The sequence below is a fragment of the Marmota marmota genome, unplaced genomic scaffold, assembly GCF_001458135.2.
Source record: "Marmota marmota marmota unplaced genomic scaffold, marMar, whole genome shotgun sequence".
NCBI lineage: Eukaryota > Metazoa > Chordata > Mammalia > Rodentia > Sciuridae > Marmota > Marmota marmota.
Genome location: NW_026000153.1, coordinates 9,682,208 through 9,707,223, shown reverse-complemented (window position 1 = coordinate 9,707,223; position 25,016 = coordinate 9,682,208). Strand labels below are relative to the sequence as shown.

Sequence of the window (25,016 nt, the reverse complement as noted above, 5' to 3'; positions counted from 1 at the left end):
CAAAAAGAATTTGCCTGGAAAAGGTTAATTAAAAGTCTGATGGAGAGTCAATAAAGGCAGGCAGGAGAAATGTGAGGCATGAAGACCATCAGGTGATTCCCAGTGGGAAAGATTTTCAAACTCCACACCCCAGGGAGGAAGTTGTCATCATGGCCTTCACTGGAGCACAGAAAAGGCATATCCAAGGTGCTGTGCTCATAAAGTATCCAGACTAGAAAAGACCAATGTTTTGTTTTTTTTTATTCAGAGATGTTTATCCATCTGCAATTTAATAGGGAACATGGTAAAATTACACACACTCCTGCCTTTTAATACTAACCACTTAGTTACTTTACCTTCTTAGGCCTTTGTTACCTCAGCAGTTAAACAAGGGAGGTGAACCAGATGATTTCTAAGTTCTCATCCAGAGTTTTAAAAAGTATCATGTATGTGAAAAATGCTTATGTGTTCAGTAACACACTCCTTCCTAATAGGCCACTGTACCTTTTTATATCATGATACATCTAGTGGAGCCGAACTTACACAGTAAATTGCACAGTTATAGGCTTGAAGCAGAAATAATTCATTGTCTTATTACCTCTATGCTAATAGTATCATGTCTCTGTAGAGAATAAAATCAAGCACAAAACATACAATAAATATTTAATATATTCCTCACAGAAAAGAAACTGTGTAAAGCCATGTCTTGGCTTTCCCCCACCCCAACATTGCTGGACCAATTTAAGCAAAAGAAGGCAGTTCAGGAACTGCTTACACAGGAGGAGGCTCTGCTTAGAAGCAGATTTGTACCACTGTAGTCTGTGTGGTCTACAGGGCAACACAGTGGACAGGGAGATTTGGATGCTAGGCCTAAACCTTTTAGCAATCATGTAACTCCAGGCAAATATCTCACCTTTACTGCCTCCATTTTCCATCTGTAAAATAACTACACTTCTACATGTCTCTTCTACCTCGAAAATGGGCCAAGTACAGAGATAAAGTATGTGAAAATGCTGAGTTCTAGAGAGGAAAAGTGTCATAGGCAGATAAGTGAGCACTCCTTGCCTGAAACACTTTGGCAGTAAACTCACTCTGAAGTAAACTCACTATTGTAATCAGATTGAGACAAGTAGGGTAGAGTCACTGGACCACAGAGTTGCAAAGTGAGTTATCAGAAAGTAAGAGCAAACAATACTGTGACAAGAATGTGACTTTGACAATATGATTGTGACAGGCAGCACACACAGCCTAATCTCCCCAATGAAAGAACTCAACTAGACTGGCGTGAGACACAGAGGGCTCATAGGCTTCTGGGCTGTGAAAACATTTTCCATCTTCCTTCCTTTATTTCTTCCTCCCATGCATCTCTTCCCCCTTTCCTTCATCCCTTCCCTCCACACATTCAAAGATTTTGCTCTGAAATCTGAAGTGTTCCTTATTATAGATATGGAAATAGACCTTAAATTGCTTAGTCATTTAAATTACAATGACTAAAGTTCCATAATCAGTAAATGTGACTGAGGAAACCCCTGGGCTTTTGCTAGCTTTGTCTATAGACTCCTAATAGCTGCTCCTACAGAGGCTCAGACAAGGGTCTGCAGAGGAAACTCAGGACTGCTGCAGCGTGGACTGGCAGGGGACCAGCCAATCAGGTGGGCTAAGCCCATCTTCCTTCAGATTTTCTCCTTCATATATTCAGCATTTCCCCTGAATATGGAGGGAAAGCCATAATCTATGTGCCAATTATAGTGAAGAGTTTTCAATTATTATCTCATTAAGACATTATTTATTTCTTAGGATATAAATAAATAATTTCTTCTACAATACTGGACAGAAGATAGACAAACGGAGGCCAGAAGACTAGTTTGGAGGATGTCATGAGAGCAAGATGAAGAGGGCCCACATAAAGGCAAACCATATCAGAACTGTCTCTCCGTGGAAAAGCATTTCTATTTGAAAAGGCCAAATAAGAAATATTCTTTTGAAGTAAAAGTTGATTTCTCTGTGTAGTTCAGGTCAAAGTATTTCAAGTCAAAGACTATAGAATCCAATGACTCTAAACCAGCTATTTCCTCACTGCAAAATCTAGAGGCTGAATTATACATATACTGATAACAATGGCAATAATTATCGCTTGAGTTTCTTCAGTGTTTCTCTATTCCCAGCATTGTAGCAGGTGCTTTACAAACACATAGGCCCTGGCAATAAGGCAGACTTTATTATACTCTATTTCCAGAGGAAAAAACTTGAGATTGAAAAGTTAAGAAACATATCTATAAGTAGCATGGGATAGAGGCAAGATCCAAACATTGGTCTGTCTGCCTCCAGAGTCTGTGCTTATTAGATTATGTTATGCTGTCTCCATGTTTATCTTTTTAAGATTTCGCTCACATTCCTTTTTACTTCTAGGAATGCTGATTAAGGGGAAAAAGAAGGCAACAGCAAGAGCATCAGCAAGGGAGGAGGGGAAGTAGACAAAAGGCATGTTAAGAAGGAAGAAGAGAAAACCACATCACTTCCTAAACTATGGTTCTTGTCTTAGAGAAATAGATGCCACAGCTGTCACACTTAATAAATTCACTTATACTATGCTCCCTGCTGCTGCCTTAGAGAGGGTAGGAAGAGGAAAGTGGGACTTCCAAGATTGCTGCCTCTGACAGACCTGAGTGCAGTGAGATTGACAGCTTGTCGAGCACCCCTCCCAACCCCCTGAAATGAGAAGGGCCGACCTGGGTGCCTATGACCCTCACTGACTGTCTACATTGGGACAAGCTAGAGCTCCTCCTCTACCCTGGCCCACAGGCTCCTCCTCCTCCTTACCTTGGCCCTGAAGCCTGCTCACATCTCCTGATCCCAGGTCTTTCCCTTTGTCTCTTCCTCCTTATTCAGATGACCACAGTCCAAGCAAACAGCAGAAGGGACCTAACTCATCTGGATTACATTAGCTCCTTGTATCATGCTATTTACATTCACGAAATATGGTATTGTGAGATCACATTTAGCAAACCTTTTCCTTAAAAACAGTTTTATTCTCTAATCCACTTTTTATTGGTTAGGAGCAAAACAAAATGGATCATATACTTAAAAGCAGAGGGAAGAAAAGAGACATACCATTCTAGAACTGTCTAGCAAGCAAATGCCCCAAGAATATTTATCCAAGTGGTTACCCTGGGATATCTGAGGGGAAACGTGAAAGCAATTTTCTTGGCTATCATCACTTTAATATGAAATTTAAACCCCAAACACAACCACAAGCACATTCCTTTAATTTGAGGAAAGTAAAATTGCGCTTAGGGAGCGTGGACAAAGCTCTTACCTGGCATGACCATAGTCTGTGGGGCTGCAGCATCATTACTTAAGCAGAGACGGCCACCTTTGGCTAATCTATCGCAAAGCAAGGTGATGTGTTTTTTCAGTCGGCTTGTGTCTTTAGGTATGTTCAGCTGGCTGTTGAGGTTCAAAGCCTGTTCCTTTGAACTCTTTGATAGGCAGGTCTTCAATAAGTGAGAAATGGCAGCATCCACCGTTTCTTCCCAACCCTGTATGCAAAAGCCAGGGAGGATGACAATGAGCCAAGTGGGCACTTTACTGTTAACCAGGTTATCCAAATGATTGAGTGTTTATTATGTTCAGGTTCTGGAAAAAAAGCTTGGTCCCTGCAATACTCCAGACCAGACACATTTTGAATTCTAGCTCTGTCAGCTGTTTGACCCTGAAAAGGTTACTAATTCCTCTTGGCCTCATCCTCCACGAGGGTTGGGGTGATTAAATGAGATGATATATGAGAAGCTCTTAGCACCGTGTCAGGCACAGAGTAATCAGTAACAATAAGATTAATCTCCAGTGCAGGTCTGTTTGATGATCTGGTGGGGGAAGCTGCCAGAAGTATCGTCTGTTTTGCTTTATACTTCTGCCAAAGGAGAGCTGGCCCAACAGGCAGGACCTAGACAGGACCTATGGATACCTTGGGAGAAACTGAAATGGAGATAAAACCCTGATGTGTCAGCTACCAGTGACACAGCCATGGGGTTGCAGGCAAAAAAACCAAAGGAGCTAATTTCAAGATGGATTTTGTGAGACACAAGGGCCCATTCTAGTCCCATTTCACTCAAGTGACAAAAAAAGTAACACAAAGCAAGAAATCATTTAGCCTGCTTTTGTTGGGAATAGTGTGACTGTGCTGTGGTGAAGACCTGGAGAAGTATAGCATCACCTTAGTACCATGAAGGCTGTGATCCTAGGAACAGCGGTGCTGTGGAAGGTCCTCAGCATTGCCACAGAGGATGCTATCACCAGCAGGACTGGCACAGGCAGGGTCACCTTCAGGTGGGTACAGATAAGATTTGCAATAAGGAGTGGGTGGTGAGGGGGTAAAGAGCAGGATGGATCAATTGATGGACTTCCATTAGGCATCCCAGGAGGCCCAGAGATTCCTGGGTAAGATCTTCATGGGGGTTTGAGGTACTGAGCAACAGGGAAGCCTGAATGAAATTTGGGTGTTGGTTTCTAGAACTCTTTCAGTTCCACAGCAACATCACAGACTTGAAGCCAGAACCTCAGAGGCCATCCGCTTGCTGACTTTCCTGCTTCCTAAACTCTCTCCTCAGCCAGCCTCTTGGGAGAGTAGTTTTCCGTCACCCCCAGCCTGTCTCTGGGAGAGTAATTATGTCATTTAAAGAACACCCTTCAGCAATGATCATGAGCAGGCAGAAGTTTCTGGATTTGCTTTTCCTGTTTGGGATAAAGTTTTGAGTACTGAAATGTGAAAAGAGTGATCAAATTATGTTTTTTCCTCCTCTGCTATTCCTTTAAGGAAATAATATTGTATACAGTACTTCCTGCAGGCATTGTTACATTCAGCTTCTTGTTTCCTTTCAAAGCCTTGCTATTAAGAATTTAAGACTTGTAATATCTTGACCTGAAGTGGATTTATTTATATATCCATTCAGCATTAAAAAAAAGTGCCATTCGTACCCACAGGCTGACAAGGCCAAGAGCACCATGGGCCATATACTCAAAGTGCTATGCAAAGAGAGACAGAAAAAGAAGTTATTCTCATACAATATTCCAGAATAGTTCAATACCCTTACAATAGAGGTGATAAATCTGAGACTTGGATGACACGTGGCTCTGGAAGCCCTCACTGTTATTGCCACTCCATCTTCAACCTTGTTTTTGAGGCACTTTTGAAATATGCAAATCAGATGATGTTATTCCCAAGCTTCAACTCCTATATGTAAATGCTAAGTTTAGTATTTAAGGCTCTTTCTGCCCCAGCTTCTGCTCCACTGTACTCTCTTCCCACCCACCTGCACCCACGCTCCCTCCTGCTCAGGCCTCTCACATGTTCAGTTCTCATGCTGCTATACCCTACTCCTACTCTTTACCTGACTGACTCCCACTTTCACCTCAGCTCAGGCACTGGCACCTAAGGATGACATTCACAGGCCCTCTTCAGGGCTCTAGCACACCTCACCCAATGCTGGGGTTGCTGTTTGCAAGTCTAGCTTCCCCAACTGGAGTGCTGGGAACGATCCACATCATTGTACTTGGTGCACTGACAGTGGTCAAGAAATATGTTTGCAGGACTGAGATGGTAGGATATAGAACCAGCATGCTAGAGTTGGGAGGGTTTTGGAGATCTTTAAGTTAAGTCTTGTGGGATTTTCCCAGGATCCTTTAGATAATACCAACCATCTGCCCAGACAGGAATATCTTCAAAATCCAAAATTATATTATTTTTTTGGGGGGTGGTACCAGGGATTGAACCCAGGGGTACTCAGCCACTGAGCCACATCCCCATCCCTTTTTATATTTTATTTTGAGACAGGGTCTCACTAAGTTGCTTAGGGCCTCACTAAGAACAATTGCTGAGACTGGCTTTGAACTCACCATCCTCTTGCTTCACGTCTCCCCAGCCTCTGGGATTACAGACATGTACCACTGTGCCTGGCCCAAGATTTATGTTACTTTTTGAGGCAGTTCACTCCTCTCAGGACATGTGCAACCAACAGAAAGCTATTTGCTTTCTAAACCGAAGTTGGCTTCAGTGGCCCTTGTTCTAACCTCCAGAACCATGCAAAATCAGTCTAAACTCTCTTATACATGACAGCCCTTTATATCTGTGAAGACAGCAATTCTGTACCCTCTCCTCCAGAATAAACATCCCAGTTCCTCCAGCTCTTCCTTATATAAACATGGTTTCAAGTTTTCTCTCCATCCAAACCACTCTTCTTTGAATGGGTTCCAATTTTAAACACTTAAAAATTTATGCAGCTAAGGAGAGAACCCCAAACTGACCCCAGGACACCAGGCTGGGCCTGGTAGTACAGGCTGGGACACTGGCCTCCCTCCTGTTTTCTGGGGATCCTACCTGCCAGCCTGGCTTCTGCTCTCTTGGCTGCTCCACCATGCTCTTGTTTCACAATGTATACACGAACACTTCAAGCCTAGGCCCTGCCACACTCGCCACTGTCTTCCCTTCTTGGCTCACACAGCAGCTTCATTAGACCAAAGTGCAGACTCTACAACTACTGCAGAACTTGACATTGATTGACATAATCCATTAATCCAGATTCTTTCATCTACTGACCCATTTCTATTGTCCCTTTATTGATGTAACTAGGAAAATTAGGAAATAATGATTTTAAAATGACTGGAAAATCCTCTCAAGAAGACCTCAAAGACTGCAAAAACAGTTTCCTAACCACTAAAGAATAATAAACCACTAGTTACTACAAAGATATCTCTCTGCTACTACTAAAATCTAAATTAGACAAATATCAAAAATTGACTCTTCATCCCAATAATAATGAAATGAGACAAGGAAAGACCAAAAAAGCAACCCAGATGTTACTGGAGAAGACAAATTTTCAAGTTGCTTTTGGTGCCTTTGACAAAGATCTCTGGAGTATAAGAAGAAAAAATCCTTTGAGTATATTTTGACATTTGTATCCTCTGTGGTCATTTCAGCACGAATACAGTTTTCACTCTCCGATAGACTCTTCATCTACGCAAACTTCTGTATTAGTAAGTAGATTACAGCAGTGTATTAGATAATTTAAGTAGGTATGGAATTTAGTTAGCATAGAAGTACCTCAATAGAATTTCTTTGCCTACTTCCAACTTGCAAATCAAGTAAAAAATCACGTCATATTTAGATATTTGGCATGGAATAGAATGAAGCATGATGCCAATACTTCAGAGAGATTGCTACTAAAATACAGAGTTATTATTTGCAAGGTCTGAATTGCTACATAAATTCAAATATGATAATCAAAGAGAATATATTTATGAGACAAGAGGAGCCTTTGAAATGGGAGTTTAGTTTACATAAAAATACAATTCATTAATCCACCATGTAACATACCTACCTAATGAAATATTAAACAAAACTGTGTGGAATATAGAAACTACATGTGAGAAGTACCTTAAAAGTAAGCTATTTTGGTGTCTGAGTCTATCATTTTTATTTACAGCCCATATCTAAACATACCTACATGCCTCACATGCACATACCTAACTTATCCTTTAAAGCTGCATGTAGGAGAGTGAAAGCAAATCTTAATACAGAGGAAATATCTCCAAAAATATCTGGAAGGGAACTAAGCATATACCCTTCAGTGAGAACTGGGTTTTGTTTTAGTTCTCAAATCTACATGTTAAACTCTAAAATCTCAGTTGACTGACCTATGTATGACTTTTAGAAAACAACAGCAGGTAGATAGAGGAAGAACTAAAGGCAGGAAGGAATTTAAACATATGTGTTATTCTACTTTAAGTATTGGAAATTAACTTAGTCATTAGGTTTGGGAAGGGTGTGTTCACATTTTCTAGTATTAATAACTGGGTTTTCCCTTCATTCCCAAGACCTTGTCTATACCCACACTTTATGGTTTGGATCTTAAATGTTCTCCCAAAACTCAAGTGCTGAAGGCTGGGTCCCCAGTTGGTGGCATGATGGGGAGGTAGTGCAAACTTTAGGGGTAGAACTAGTTGGAGGAAATAGGTCACTGAGTACATCCTCTTGAAGGGTACAGGGGACTCAGTCTCCTCTTCTCTCTCTCCCTGTTTCCTGGATTCCATGAAGTGACTAGCTTTGTTCTACCATGTGCTCACCACCATAATGTTCTGCCTTGCCAAAGGCCCCAAAGAAATAGAGTCAGCCAATCATGAACTGAAACATCAAAACCATGAGTCAAAATAAACCTTTCTTCCTTTTAAGCTGTTTATCTTGGATATTTTGTCACAATGACACAAAATGAAGCTGAATGTGGGACACATCACTGTGGGAACTTTATTTTTGTCTTAGTCCATTGCCTGAGTCCCTTTCTTGGGAGCCTACTTAAAGTGTCACTCTGACAGACTGGGCTGCCTTGATCTTTGCCAGATGCCCTCCAATGAACTGGACTCTGTCTGTGGCCTTACTGCCTGTTTCTCCAATGCCCAGTTTCTTGCTATGGGTATCCACAAAAGGCTACCCAGTTTTCAGCTTCCCTGTTTCACCTGCCTCTGCAAAGCCTCTTATACTACATGGGGATCACAGATGTCTTTGGGTACCAGGGTGATACCCAAGTGTGCCCTGTTTCCATGGGTCAGCTCTTTACATTGAAGTTCCTGGCCTTGCTTAGTCTAATCCTCCTGACAGAAGTCAAACAGGTTATTTTTTAACTACAAGACCAGAGAGCTGCAGCTGAGTTTCTGATTGCTCTGCTCTACTTATCCCGCTAGTCTCCACTGGTCACGGTGCCCAAATATCAGTACCAAGCAAGTGGCTTATCAGAAACAGTAAGAAGCAAAAAGTCTAACCCATTTTGTAAAATTAACTCCTTAGGGTAGTAATCAAATAAATCAAAGAAAAAATAAAATGAGAATATTCCCAGGATACCTGTAAATTAAAACAAGTGAGTTAAGATAGCTGCCCCTTCTGGGTTCTGACTTATCCTCATTCACCTCCTCTGTCCCATTCACTCAATCTCCTAAGGTATATCTGAGGTCTCCATAAAAACAGGAATAATATTATTCACTATGTCAATCCTTCAAAGGTGATAATGCACTCTGGAATCTTAATTAGAAGACAATATGGAACCAGTGAATATATTTAATTCTATCTTTTTCCACATTTTTATTGGTACATTATAGTCATACACAATGGTGGTCTTTGTTGTTACACATTAGTATATGCAAACAATATAACAATATAATTTGACCAATTTGGCTCCCCAGCAATTCCCCCCTCCCTCCTCACCTCTCACCCCTAGTGATGCTTTCCTCTATTCTATGGATCTTCCTTTGATTTTCATGAAATTCTCCCCACACACAACTTTTATTCTGTCTTCTATAGCTTCAATCCTGCTTTCTCTTTAAATAACAAAAAAAATAAGTATAACATTGAAAACCAATGTGCAAAACAACATCTTTAATTTTTTTTTTTACAAATTATAAACTCCTGAAAACTTGTTTATAATAGAAACACTACCACATTCTTAATTGTAGTAGTATATGGAAAACCCACCAAGTGCCATAGCACTGTTTATTACCAATGTGCAAAACTTAACTCTCAAGGAAAGAAAAAGGATAAAAAAGAAGATCAGTCTAAAGAAACAAATGGAAACTATATGGCCATGGCCCAGGTTTCAGTTGAGGAAAGAAGACTGTCATACACAATGCCTGTCTAGCATTACGTACTTCAAGGCAAAACAACCTTTACATCATATTTACTTATCTTTTAAAGACTGTATTAAAGGGAAATAAATTTTCTCTTGCATAGATGTACAGGATTCATACTAGAAAGTCTGGCTATTTATTTGACCCACAGAACATAATCAGCATTATTTTGTACTGCTTTCTAATATAATAAGCAAAACAAAGTAAAAATAATTGTATGAAGGGTCATTATAAACCCAAATAAAACTTTGTATGTTAGTTGTAAATTACATATTGTGGAAGGAATAGTATTTACCTATGTTCAGATTATTTCCAAGGAATAGACTGTATTCAGTCAATATAGGGAGCTGTCATGTAAAGAGGGTTCAAAATATTGAGCTAGTCACCCTTGAGCTGTTAGTCATCTGAAACAGCTCTTTGAATCTGAAATATAAAATAAAATTATAACGTGAAACTAAGTTGTATAGTCTATATGGTATCAATGAATTTGAAATCATACTCATTGATTTTTATAAAATAAAGCACTGAAAAAAGTCAGCTTGAAATTTTTCAAATCATTGCTAATAAAATGAAGAAAACTGTACATGTAAACCACTCACTCTCATTCCCCAATATCATTCTTTTTTATTTTAAATTGATCTTGTTGGGCTTTTGGAATTCTGAATTTCTTTTGTCATGACTCCAAAGCTGTAAAAATCTGAGGTTTCAACCAAAATTAGATGGAGGTGGAAACCTATCCACACTACTTTGTGAAAAATCAAGCACACTGCTTGTTACTGGATGAAAATCAAAACCTGTTTAACAAACAAAAGTTAAGCAACCTTCACAGAGCTGCAGTATAAGCAGAAGCACAAGACTGCTTCAAACCAACTGACCCTGATCTTCCCCCCCCCCACCCCAAAAAGCTTATACTTTGTCAAGAAATTTGCAATTAACCTGTACTCCCATCCTGACCCTATGGTTTTAGGTTGAGGAATAAAAAGCAAATTACCTACATTATTAAGAAACTTGATCCTGGATGGCCATAATCAGTTTAAAAAAATAAAACAAAGCATTAATAAAATCTGAAAGAGTTAATCTCATTGATTAAGCACTGAAATTTGCTTCAGGCAAAAGCTTCCAGTCACATGCACTATTCAGAAGCAACTTACAAAAGAATTAAAGACAGGAAAATCAAATTGATAATGAGGGAGTCCAAGGGAAAGTTGATTCTGGTGATGGTAAGTTGAATCATTTGGACCAATTTTCTAAGAATACTTAGAAAAAAAATTAAAAATTTCTTCAAAGGCACAGGAAAGCTAACAAGATAGTAAAAAAAAAAGTACTAGATAAAGATCTAGGGAATAATGGAGGAGCAGGATGGTGAACCCCAAATTTGAGGTTACTTTCCTCCTGAGATCATTAGATGTGTGCTGTCACATGCTGCACAGTACCACCATATTCACCAGCTCACACCATACTTGCTAATATATATTTATATATGCTAATATATTTTCACAAAGAGGCTATGAAAAGTACATATTGGAAATGAGAAGACATAAGCTTCTGACTTATTAAGGCTTAAACAAACATAAGCTTTCTGTATCTGAGAAACTTACTTTAATTTTCTAGGTCTCAGTTATCTCATCAGTAAGAAGCTACAACAGTATTTTTCTTCCTGGGTGCTTGTTGAGATTTAATGAGACTTCTTTTTAGTAACTGCAGGTAGTTAATTCCATGCCATGTTTCTTATTTGTGAGAGTCTTCTCTGAAGGTTTATTTCTTCTGTGCAAGTTCACTTGATTAATATCAGCAACAACAAACAGTAAAACACTTTGAATGTAAGGACCTCTTATATGATAGAAAATGTGCTAAGAATTTTATAAATAGAGGGTGGGGTTGTGGTTCAGTAGAGTGCTTGTCTAGCATGTGTGAGACCCCAGGTTTGATCCTCAGCACCACATAAAAATAAAACAAAGTTATTGTGACCATCTGTAACTAAAAAACAATCTTTTAAAAGAATTTTACAAATAGCATTTCAGTTCATCCTCTTTACTAGCCTATAAGATAGGTGTCATGATCTCCAAATGAGGCTCTAGATGTAAGGTATTTCATTACAAATGACTTAATTATTAACAATAGTAGTGATAATGAAATCCAGGGCTATAAGTCCCATTTCTTTGACCACTACACTATGGAGCACTTCTTTCCCATTTCATTATGTATATCTTTCAATCTTTTTTGAGAAGATCTGCTTAGGGTCCTTTTACTATATTGAGATTTAGAAATGACTTCTTCCACTAGAAAATTTATGGCCACAATATTAATTCTTGATTTTAATTCTTGCACTATAGAAGTCTTGTTAAGGAAGTAGGTGTCTAATCTGATATGATGGCGATTTGAGCCTACTTTTTCTTCTATTAGATGTAGGGTCTCTCGTTTAATCCCTAGGTCCTTTATCCACTTTGAGTTGAGTTTTGTACCTGGTGAGAGATAGGGGTTTAATTTCATTTTGTTGCATATGGATTTCCAGTTTTGGCAGCACCATTTGTTGAAGAGGCTACCTTTTCTCCAATGTATGTTTTTGGCGCATTTGTCTAATATAACTGTAATTATGTGGGTTATGTACCATTGGTCTACCATCTAATTTGGTGCCAATACCATGCTGTTTTTGTTACTATTGCTCTGTAGTATAGTTTAAAGTCTTGCTAAGGATTGCTTTAGCTATTCTGGGTCTCATATTTTTCCAGATAAATTTCAAGACTGCTTTTTCTATTTCTATGAGGAATGTCGTTGGGATTTTGATTGGAATTGCATTAAATATGTATAGTGCTTTTGGTAGTATGGTCATTTTGACAATATTAATTCTGCCTATCCAAGAACAAGGGAGAGCTTTTCATTTTCTAAAGTCTTCTTTAATTTCTTTCTTTAGTGTTCTGTAGTTTTCATTGTAGAGGTCTTTCACCTCTTTTATTTGGTTGATTTCCAAGTATTATACTTTTTTTGTGGCTATTGTAAATGGGGTAGTTTTCCTAATTTCCCTTTCAGAGGATTTGTCACTGATATACAGAAATGCCTTTGATTTATGGGTGTTGATTTTGTATCCTGCTACTTTGTTGAATTCATGTATTTTTACCACTTGCACATCAGATAGAACACTAACCTCTAGGGTATATAAAGAACTCTAAAAGCTAAACTCCAAAAAACCAAATAACCCAATCAATAAATGGATCAAGGAACTGAACAGACACTTCTCAGAAGATGATATACAATCAATCAACAAATATATGAAAAAATGTTCAACATCTCTAGCAATTAGAGAAATGCAAATCAAAACTACTCTAAAATTTAATCTCACTCCAGTCAGAATGGAAGCTATTAAGAATACAAACAACAATAAGTGCTGGCAAGAATGTGGGGGAAAAGGCACACTCATACATTGCTGGTGGGACTGCAAGATGGTACATCCAATATGGAAAGCAGTATGGGGATTCCTTGGGAATCTAGAAATGTAACCACCATTTGGCCCAACTATCCCACTCCTCAGTCTATATCCAAGGGTCTTAAAAACAGCATACTACAGGGACACAGCCACATCAATGTTTATTGCAGCACAATTCACAATAGCTAAACTGTGGAGCCAACCTAGATGCCTTTCAGTAGATGAATGCTTAAAGAAAATGTGTATATATGCACAATGGAATACTACTCAGCATTAAAAGAGAATAAAATCATGGTATTTGCAGGTAAATGGATGGAGTTGGAAATATTATGCTAAGTGAAGTAAACCAATCCCCAAAAAACCAAATGCCGAATGTTTTCTCTGATATAAGAATGCTGATCCATAATGGGGATGAGGGGCATGGGAGGAATGGAGGAACTTTAGATAGGGCAAAGGGGAGGGAAGGGAACAGAGGGGGAATGGGGGTAGAAAAGATGGTGGAATGCATTGGATATTATTACCCTGCGTACATATATGAAGACACAAATGGTGTGACTCTACTTTGTATACAACCAGAGACATGACAAATTGTGCTCTATATGTGTAATATCAATTGAAATACATTCTGCTATCATATATAAAAATTAGAATAAATTAAAAAAAGAAAAAGAAAAAAAGAGTAGAGTGATCTATGTCAATCTGGTTGAGTCAAACATTTAGAAGAGTTCATCAAAGCTTTTAGTACCTGCATAGACTACTGAAACTGACATCTGAGAATAACTTTGGGGGGCCATGGCTCCTGAAAACATAACAATGATCAGATTTGATTCTGATGAGTCTAAATCATACATGCTCATCATACAGGGACTCATTATTGAGACTACTTGGAGCAGCTACCGATGTTATCAAATCATAAGATTACATGGGGTAACAGACTTCCCAAGTACCAAAATATCTGAGAGAGTCCTAAGAAAATTCAAGAGACTCCCAAGCACTAAAGAACCACCATGTGAGCAAACTACAGGCATCAATCTCTCCACTGACAATGCTGCACTAAATATCTCAAAGAACAGGAATGACCAAACTCAAGGGGAAAAAATGACCAAATTCAAACTCAAAAATACATAAAACCAATGATTAAAGTGTAAAGTAATACACTTTTCCTTCTATTTTTCTCTTCTCCCTTTAATTAGTTCAGATTTTTTAGAACCACCCAGAAACTTCACTATTTTAAGATGTGGCTACCTACTTCCTGTTTAATCAGGATTTCCAATGGGTATGAAACAGCTACAGAAAGATCTACATACAATTCACATTTCTATTTTCTTCAAACAGAATTCAAGTCTGGAGAAAAAGTATGTAGGATAGTACCCAAAATGACTGTGTTGTGTATCATTCAATGTTAGTGTCATTTTTCATAGCAATCAAGCTAAAATAAAGGTAATGCAGTTGCTCAAATCTCAAAGCTGTAATTATTTATGAGGTTGCATGTTTATGCTTATATTGATTCTAATTTTAAATGTCTTTTCTCATTAAATAAAGCACTAATTTGAATACTATAGTCATTTATTTATTTTAAAATACTTAGGGGCAACTAGAACAAAACATTACACTAAATACTGTGAAGTTAAAAACATCAATAAAGTTGAATCAGATATGGAATTTACACTCCAGTACCTTATACTCAGTGATGAGAATCTTAAAAATATAACAACATATAAATAAAACGTACTCAGAAAGGTATAGGTAAAGTGCTTTAGGAATGATTAGTTTTAACCCCCATATGCCAGCCCACTTTCATCAAGAATTATTTATCAAATACAAGTTATTCAATGTTCTCTCTGATACGTGGATGCTGAAACAAAATTAGGGGGTTGAGGGTTCATTGGGTTAGACAAAGGGGAATGAAGGGAAGGGTAGGGGAATGGCAATAGGAAAGACAGTAGAATGAATCAGACATAACTTTCCTATGCTCTTATATGAATACACAACCAGTATAATGCCACATCATGTACAACTGCAAGAATGGGAAGTTATACTCCATGTATGTATAATATATCTAAAAGAAAAAAATTTTAAAATAACAAAAAAAGTTTCTCAAACCAGAAAGTCTTTATACTTCTCTAAAAAAATATAATGTATCTTCTGATCAGTTTTGGGCAAGAATTGATTACACAGTTTGAGTTCATTTTAGTATTATGGGAAGCAAACCACAAATTGATTAATTTTGTCAGCATTTTCTAGGACAGAATCCAGCTCAAGTGTATACATAAACACAAAACAATAAATCCACATTTATCCTTGTTAAAGTAGTCAAATTGGAAAAGAATAAAAACTCAACATGATCAGCTCATCCAAAGTTTCTTGATTGTATCAGATTTTCATTTTTGTGAGGTCCTTTAGTTTGAGTTCAAATCTTTCCTGTTATTTTCTTGGTATGTGACCTTGGGCATATTTCTTAATCTGCATATTGGAGCTAATAGGCCTGAGATAAGGATATGAACATAAGTAGTTTACCTGGGAAATGATCCAAGAAGTACCAACTGGGAGTGGGGAAATGAGATGGGGAAGAGGTAGAAGTCAATAAAGGGTATATTATTGAGCAGGTGCCATTATACAACTGGTTCTCAATCCTGCTGGACAACCCTGGGAGATGGTATTTAGAAGGGAGCTGGGTATTAATCTACCAAATCCCGTCAGTAACTGGTTGAGCATGGTGGCTAGGCTATATAACCTCTACCACAGAGAGGAAGTCCTCAGCCAAAAAAAAAAAAAAAAAATGCAGGTTTTCATCAAGTGGAAGCTTTCAGGAATGAGAAGTGAAGAACTTGGGTAGTGCATATACAACATCTGTCACACCTCCTTCCTCAAAGGGATATAGTGAACATGAGATAATGTATCAAAAGTTATTTGTCATTGCCTAGCATAGAAACTGCTCAAGAAGAATTAGTTTTCTTACATTCTTTTGAATTGTCTGAGGCAGGTCCATCTTGTACATGTGCATGCTTAATTCCTCTACTTTTTTCTTTACACAACAGGAAATATTCTAATTATAGAGGTTTATTGGACTTGAATCTGAGATTGCTAAAAACTACATGGACATGTTTATGACCTTGAATTCAGACCCAATGAGTTAGAAAGCAACTAACCACTGCAGTTAAAGCATAGAAATTAGATTTTATTTCCTAAGAAGCTGGAAAATTTCATCACTCCAAATGCAAAGAGTGAAGTATACTCTTGTTAACAATATTAGTGATTTCATCTGAAAATTCTTATTCACTGTGGTGGGAAAGAAGATCTGTATTTCCTGCAGTTCTCACAAACTCCATATCAGTAAGATCTAAACTTAGATTTCATAACTATGTTATACAATCTGCCAGATTAAAAATGATAGCAATAGAGACCAAATCTTCATTATTCCTCACAGTTTACTTGTGGCTTTATCTTAAAAAATCAACAATTGAAAGATTTTCCTGTGTATATGGAATGTGCTTCTGGTCAAGGATGCCTGCTCCCAGATGGAAAATCAAGACCTTGCCTTTTTCTGTAACTTCCTGCCCCAAATTTAATCTATTTGCAAGATCCCTCTTAATAAAAGAAGTCCATAATTATGATTCTTTTACTCTGTTCTTATAGTTATGTTCCATCAGTTCTGGCACATCCCCCACCCCCCACCCCCACATTTCCACATTTTAACATCCCTGAAGGATGCATCTAACACTTAGTGATATCAACAAGTGCTGGCTTCAGTCTTTGGTCATCCTGTAGTTAATACTGCCTGTGTATATGCAGCCTTTATCTCAGCTGTTCACTTTATGTTACTTCCACTAACTTATACGTCATGTTCTTACTACCCTGTCGAGCTGCCATTTAAAATTTCTTTAAAATTTACACTATGACCTGTCATTGAACAAAAAAGTTACTGTGTTCACAGAAAGGCATGAAAATAGAGCAGTTGGAAGTATTAACTTGTTATTACTGAAGTGAGCATTCATGAGTGAAGACTGACGGCAATTCCATATTTTCTTACAAAGCAAAAGCTAAGCGCTTCCCAGGATGTAAGACAAGAAGATACCCAAAGGTAGAAAAAACTATGTTATGCTTTGTTACTGGGATACATGCACATATAAGACTATCCTTTGCCAAGAAATACAACTGAAATCAGAAAGAATTGCCAAATCTCTGGCATAGATGTGATTTGATTAATTAGCATATCATGCAAAATTGTAATTGGAACAGTAACGATCAATTTGCCTAAAATGCCCTGCTGTTATTTTAAGCTGTTTAACTTTCAGTAACATGATTCAACTTATTTAAGTTAAAGAAATTTTTCAGAATGGATAGCAGAGGCTCAGAAAAAAATGTCATGGAGGCAACAGTGTCATAGTCATTAAGAAACAGTGCATCAACCACAGTCTTCCTGGCACATAGATCAGGCTGTGAGGAAAAACACAATTGGCATGACCTGTAGTGTAAAGGTGATTTAGCAGAATCAAACTTTAAAAGTTTTAGGAATACCTTAATCAGCTTATGTTACTTACACATGTCTTCCTATTAGGGCACAAGAGTACTTATACCATGAAAGATCTCTTTCAATTATTATTAAAATTTTTCAAGTTATAAAACCATTATATCATAGTTTAATTGTCAATGTTTCTGTTTTTCTTGTTGTCTTTCCTAACTAGTTCATAAAATAATGCCATAACTTAAAGTGGTTGGCATCTTATTATTGTAAAACAGTGGTAATAATAACTCCCAATTCTGAGTACCCACCAGCTACCACATTTAGCACTTTATGTACATTACCTCAATGTTCCTCACAAAACCTTAAGAGGTATATAAAGGGTGTCCTCATGAAACCTCAAACCTTTGAAAAGTTTCCAAATGGGGTTATAAGTTTTTTGTTTGTATGTTTCTTTTTTTTTTTTTCCTGGTGGTATTGAGGACTGAACCCAGGAGCACTACACATGCTAAGCACATGCTTTACCACTAAGCTACACCCTCAATACAGATCAGTTTTTAAAAATATGGTTTAGCACCTCTGGTTGATGATGATGATGATGATGATGATGATGATGATGATGACATAGATAACTAAACACCAAAACACTAAATCTAAAATGATGATAAAATACTCAAGGGAGGCTCAGTGTGTGGTCTAGTTCACTGAAGCTAAACAAGTGATATAACTCTAAGTTATGTTGTGTTAACAAAATATAATTTGGATGTTATATATATTTGGATGTCTCATTTAAGAAGAAAACCTTAGTGTGTGTGTGTGTGTGTGTATATATATATATATTTTTTTTTTCAATGTTTATTGAGTTTCAATAAATCATTTAAAGAAGGCCACAGGCAAAGCTAATGAAGTCCAGATCATGTGGTTAAAAAAAAAAAAAAGGCAGCAGCAGCCCCAAAAGGATATACCTGAAATGTAGAAAGAGAAAGAAACTCCTTGAGTAACAGCTCCGGGACTAACCATGTAAGCCTGTGGTACTGCATTCCTCTGACCTGGCTGATGCCTTATTCTGCAGACAGTGTTTTCCATCCCACTCTGGGAATAAGACACTGGAGAGTCAAGTTCACTCACATTCTTAATATCATGTTCCTCTTCTGTACCATTTGTTTACTAGTTCAGTAAGAATATAAAGTGAAAACAAGCTGAAACCAAATCTCAATGAACACTCTCCCTTCTCTTCAAAGCAGAACCAGTGCTTAGGGTGTGGACTAGTTTACCTCTGTACAGATCAGCATCCCAATGCTCAAAGTCCCACAACTTTCCTAAGGACACGGATCTATTAAGTATTTGTTCAAAAAGAAATTTGAACCCCAGTCTGGCACATATTCTATTCAACTGATATGACACAGTTTCTACTTTCCAACTATTAGCATTAAAGTTGCTTTCAGTACTTCATAATTATAAATATAAACATTATGGTACCAAATGGATTTTAGTTTACTTCTTTTAGTGCATTAACTTAGATCTGATGTAGGATTAGTTTTATGACCCATATATTCCTAAAGTACTCTCTGGAAAGACCATACCAGAAATAGATGGGTATGTCTATTTTGCTACACATCTGTTGGACCATTTTTCAACAAATTTGGTTAAAACAATGTAACTAAAGTGTATATAACAGTAGCTTTCACTTGCATATATTTATCACTGGTAATATTGAAAATTTTGTGTTTACTTTTTTGAGTTATAAGAACCTGTGTGTGTGTGTGTGTGTGTATATATATATATGTATATATATATATAGTCATGCACAGCTTAACAACTGGGATACATTCTGAAAAATGTGTCATGAAGCACTATATCATATGAGCATTAGAGTACCCTTAAACAAACTTAAGAAAGCTACCATGTCACCAATTGATATAATCTTATGGTTGTATATTCAATCCATTGTTGGCCAAAATATTGTCAAGTGTCACATGACTGTATATGTGTCATGCCTAGCTATCAATCTATCTGTATCTTTTAATATCTGTATGGGAAAGAACAAGTTTTTTCTTATACAATCCAAAATATTTAGGGGTTATATAAATGGAGATAGTATGTTTCCTTTTCAAATAATAATTTTTAGAAACTGCATAGTTGTTGGAAGAACATCTATAATTATGTAAGACATTATGAAAATAAATGGCTTATTAAACAATCCCTAGATTGCTTACATATGACTATATGCTTAAATGCTTGAATTCTGTGGGGATGTGAAAAAATACATCTTTATTTTATAAGAAATATAAGACAAGCACATATGACAATTTTAGAGTATACTATGAGAGGTAAATTGTGTCATAACCCCAGGTGAAATTCACAAGAGAATGGAAGCCAGAATAAAAGGAAGGAAATGAAAATTGATCTGCCTCTTTAAAGAGGAAGGCAGAGGGGTAAAGAGCAGATACTATTTGAAGTGGAAAAAAAAAATAGCACTACCAGCCCTGGTTTGATGGAAAGAAATTGCATATCCATGGAAACTCAGCATTCTTAGAGTGAAAGGGGAGGGGGAAGCTGGGAGACATAAAAAACGAGTTCTAGAAATAAGATATGGTAGAGCCAAATGACTGAAAGTCCCACACACCTGGCACCGAGTTCAAACTGAACACAATGACCAAGAGAGCCACAGTAAGTATGGAAGCAAACATGCCAGGGGAGAGCAGTGGGCTGTAAGTCCAACAGACACAGGCTCAACACTGCAGACATAGGGGCAGAAAAGCTGCTACAGATGCCACCACAGTCAGCCAGGTGGAAAACCAAGGACCTGAGCCAAGAGGGTTTCCCAGAAACATTTCCAAATGAACACCAGAAGGCCAGGGTGAAGGAATAAACATGGAGATGCAGAGAGAAAAGGAACTGAATGTGGCTAAAGCACAGAGGGCGAGCTGGTTTTAAAGGAAAGTCACCAATTTCCATGTGTATGTTTCTGAAAGAATGTATTATCTTAGAAATGTCATAATCATCTATCTGTAATCAACAGACTTCAACTAGGTTAGGAAAAGGTATTTTAAGGAAATTGAATGAATGTAATCACCTTTCCAACCAGGAGTCAAAATGGTAAGCATTATGAGGGAGATGGTCATCATTTTCCTCACTGCAATTGTTTCAATTTTGCTTGTTAAGTTAATTTACATTGAAATCCCGTCTTATTTCAAAAAAGATTTGAGGGCTTATCCAGGAAGATTGATGCTTTAATTCTTCATTTATTGAGTTTCCCAATTTTAAAATACACAAATAACATTAAATGCATCCATTAAAGCACAATTTCATATTTGATACACATAAAGTTTAAAAATTTTGAGTTACAATATGTGCATTGTATCCTGCCTGGCTCCTATTCTGATGTACCTCAGTTATTTAGTTTTTTAAACAGCAAGAAACTCATCTTCTTGCTAAGGTATGTTATATTCAACTTCGGTGAGGTAGAACATTATACAACTTCTTAAAACCAGACCCATCTAACTAGCAACTGTGACACATGGTAAATGACCATTATGAACATAAAACTAATTATTTCATGTTTATCTTGCTGGCTAAGATCATGGGAAATACCAAAATATTTACTTTCTGCACTATGTTCCCATAGACAGTTTTAATTGTGATGATACTTGAACAGTCATAAAGGGAGACTTAATACTGACACCAGACTTCCTCCTCTTGTTTGCCTTTTAAGAAAAGGTCATTAATAATGGCAATGATTAGCCATCTCGGTCATCACTCAATCCAGACAGCTGGCACAATGGCCCTTACATCAAATCTGACCTGTGACGTAGAAGTCTTTAAACCTTGTAAGTGAGCCTTGATAAGTCCCTCCACACAATAGGATTTCCTATTATAAACATCTGTTTTCTCACATGAACCATGTTGAACATGTTAAAAATAAGTCTCTATTTTCATATCAGTTTGTAAAAGGAATAATCAATCAAAAGTAAGGCAGGAGATCTAAATCTCCTCCTCCAACTGAAGTAAATTTCCATCCTAATTTTCCCAGGGACTTTTAAAGTTCAACACTAGGGAAGGTAACTATTAAACCCGTAAGAACACAATCAAGCTTTTCTTTTTCAAATAGTAGATAATATCTACTGAAGATATTGAATGTACTTTGAAAGAAAAGAAAAATCCAAACAAAATGCTGTGCAATGTGCCAATATTTCTTCCAACTCTTGGATTCTATGTAATCAGGTCTCAAAACCAGGGTGTAGTGCTCTTTTCTTAGAGATTCCTCCAGAGTCAAGTGAACATAAATGGACATTAGAACAGAAATCCAACACAGCCCACTTGGAAATGTTGATACTGACTGCTCCTCTTTGCTCTCTTGCCATCTGCTAGATGAACTAAGTGGATTTCGTCCACATACCAACTCCAAATGTAACCACCTAGAATGTTGTATTCAAAAGTATTCAGAGACTATGTACAAGTTAAACAGGAAATTCATGATGATTACAATGTCTGCCAAAGCCAGGAAGGGTATATTAGTCAGCTTTCCATCACTGTGACAATATAGCTGAGATAATCAACTTTATAAATCGATTACAGATAGAAAAAGTTTATAGGCAGAAAGGTTTATTTTGGCTCACAGTTTCAGAGGTTTCATTCCATAGTCAATTGGCCCTTTTGCCTTTGGGCCTCTGGTGAGGTAGTACATAATGATAGAAGCATGAGGTGGAGGAGCTGCTGACTTCATGGCAGAGACAGGAAGCCAAAGAGAGAGACAGAAAGGGGAAGGGTTCCCCTATCTCTTTCAAGAGCATGCTGCCAATGACCTAACTTCCTAATAGGCTCCACCTCCTAAAAGTTCCATTATCTCCCAACAGCACCTGAAATAGCCCACTTGGAAATACTGGTACTTCTCCTTGATGGTGGACTGATGTTTTAGTGTGGATATACGGTGTCCCCTAAAAGTTACTGTTAAGACTAAAACAGATGGCAATCAAGCCTTCAACACATGGAGCTTTGGGGGATATTTCTAAACCATAGCAAAGGGAAACTAGCAGAACTCGTGCTGACTTCTTGTCTCCCCTTTATATAGGTACACAAATCTCTCCATAGAAATCTATTCCTGGGAGAGGATTTAGGTATTGTACATATGTCCATGATGATCCTAGGATACTAGAAACAGGGACCAGTGATGCAAATATCATGGCAGAACTTAATGTCAGAGTCCTATCTTACTTTCATTTATCAAAATGTGCTGAAGCTAGTTCTCTTGATGACCAAAGAAACTTTCTGCAATGATAGAAATGTTCTATATACAGGCTGGTCAATGTGGTAAACACTCAACATATGTGGCTACTGAGCTGTTGAAACACAGTCAGTGATATTCTAATTTTATTTCACTTAATCTATTTAATATCATGTGACAAGAGGCTACTATATTAGACAACACGGGACTACAATATTTGCCCATGATGTTGAAGAAAAACCACAAAGGATGGGATCTCAGTCTGCTTTGTTTATTGAGGCATGCTGTATGCCTAGAACACTGCTTAAAACATTATTAGGCACTCAATAAATATTCATTGAGTAAATAACTAGATAAAAGATCTTTCTTATTAGGCCAATACTTATTTGGCTTCTGTATGGTATCATGGAAGGGAGATATATCTCATGTCATAATTAAACACTCTTTCAGAATCAAAACAGTAACACAGTCTGCACTGACTTTGGTAAATAAAATGTTTTCTAAAAAAATTCAAGTAGTGGATTAGTAGAGGTATTTACATTCTGCACTGAGAATTTACTCTAAACATCCTTAGTTCTTAATTTGAAAGGTATGAAAACAATTAACTTTAAAATTGTCCTATCAAGGGCTAGGGCTGTAGATCAATAGTAGTCAGCAAGTGAAAGGCCCTGGGTTTGATCCCCAGCACAAAAAAAGAAAAAATTGCCCTATCACATATTGTGATAATTATTTTTCACAAAACTTCATCAGAAGATGAAGATGGTAATGACAATTACTGACTATCAAGTCCAATAATGGAACTGAGTTTAAGAGCTCTTTTTTTGAGATACCAAGTAGAACATTTAATGTTTTTCTTAGAGTGAAAAGGGGGTATCCCAAAAAATACATCTGGCATATATAAGTTTCAGCACCTTAAAAATTATATGTAATAGTCTGCAATACCAGCATTTATTTGCTCTATTATAGTACTGAAAAGTGACAACAATGGAAAAGCATTACTAAAAACATAGATCAAAGAAAACAATGATCAATACTGTTCCAAATGCAATAGCATTTAAACAAAATATTGATTAATGTAATGCAAAGAACATTATTTTTCCATTAGCAATAGTAAATTCTAAATATTCTGTTTTCTGAACCCGATACCATTAGAAAGAAAATATTCTAGAGTTTACTATAGCATTTACCCTGCCTTTTGACACACACCATATAGACAACAACACAACACAATCATTATGCAGAGCTGTTTGAAATGTAAATAAAATATATTCTGAACATTTTCTTCTACCTCTCAATACATGTGGGGACATCTGACCTTGAGCTGAGAGTCTCTTCTGAAAATGTTGTCCACATGTCTAAAGTCCCCCCCTCCCACATGTACTCTGCCATCTACCCTCAACCAAACCATCTAAATTACATTCAGATTTTTGTGGTATCATAATAACTTCAATATGGGATATATTTTCAACATTCTGGTAAGAGACTCCATTCTTCCCACCTCACCCTCCTTCCAAGTTATTTCAGGTTTGCATATTTCATTTTCACATCTCAGTGGGATACCCATCACATAGCATTTATTTGTGAGGTCTAAAGGCATAATGTGGGGGACTGTGAATGAGTATGTCAAAACCACATGCTGTATATGTATGTCTTAAAGAATGAAAAAGGATTCCTTTTTTCTCAAGACATAGAAGCTGTCTCAACAGTAGAAGTCCAAAGTGAATACCACAACCTAATTAAAGATGAAGAGCATAACAAGCAGTATTAAAATGTCTTTTTTGATTCATTCTTCTCCAAGCTATGTTTTTATCAAATGTCTTGTCTCATTAATAACTCCAATAGACATAACGAGTATGCACACCTTCTAATCTCACCAGATTTGAAAGAGAGTTGAAAGTATTTTCCTCTACATGTTTTCTGGGAGGTATGAAAGAAAAGGTTGCAGAGGATGCAGGGTGGAAAGAGGCTCTGGGAAGAGACTAAGTCCACTTACTTGCCTACAGGGATGATCACACTTATTAATATACTTCCAGACAGAAGAGGCTGCTTTTAATCATCACTAGAGTAAGAAACACCACAGTCTCTCTTAGGAATCAGTTCCTACATTTAGAACCTTGATATCCAGGAAGTTCTTCCATGTTTCAGGGGTAGCTTCCTAATAAACAATGGAGCTGCTTGGTCACTCAGGCCCTTGTGTGTAGAAGGGACTCCTGCCCAGTTTAATGGTTTGTTTGGTTTTTTTTTTTTTTTTTTTTTTTTTTTTT

General features: G+C 37.2%; 1 protein-coding gene across 1 annotated transcript in view; it reads right to left on the bottom strand.

The window, feature by feature from the left end:
* The window catches only part of Bbs9 (Bardet-Biedl syndrome 9), a 487,047-nt gene that overhangs the window by 82,719 nt on the left and 379,312 nt on the right, over positions 1-25,016 (bottom strand). The window contains exon 22 of the mRNA XM_048786306.1: positions 3,296-3,518. Within this exon, the coding sequence (XP_048642263.1) occupies positions 3,296-3,518 (223 nt within the window). The remainder of the gene's footprint in view (positions 1-3,295; positions 3,519-25,016) is intronic.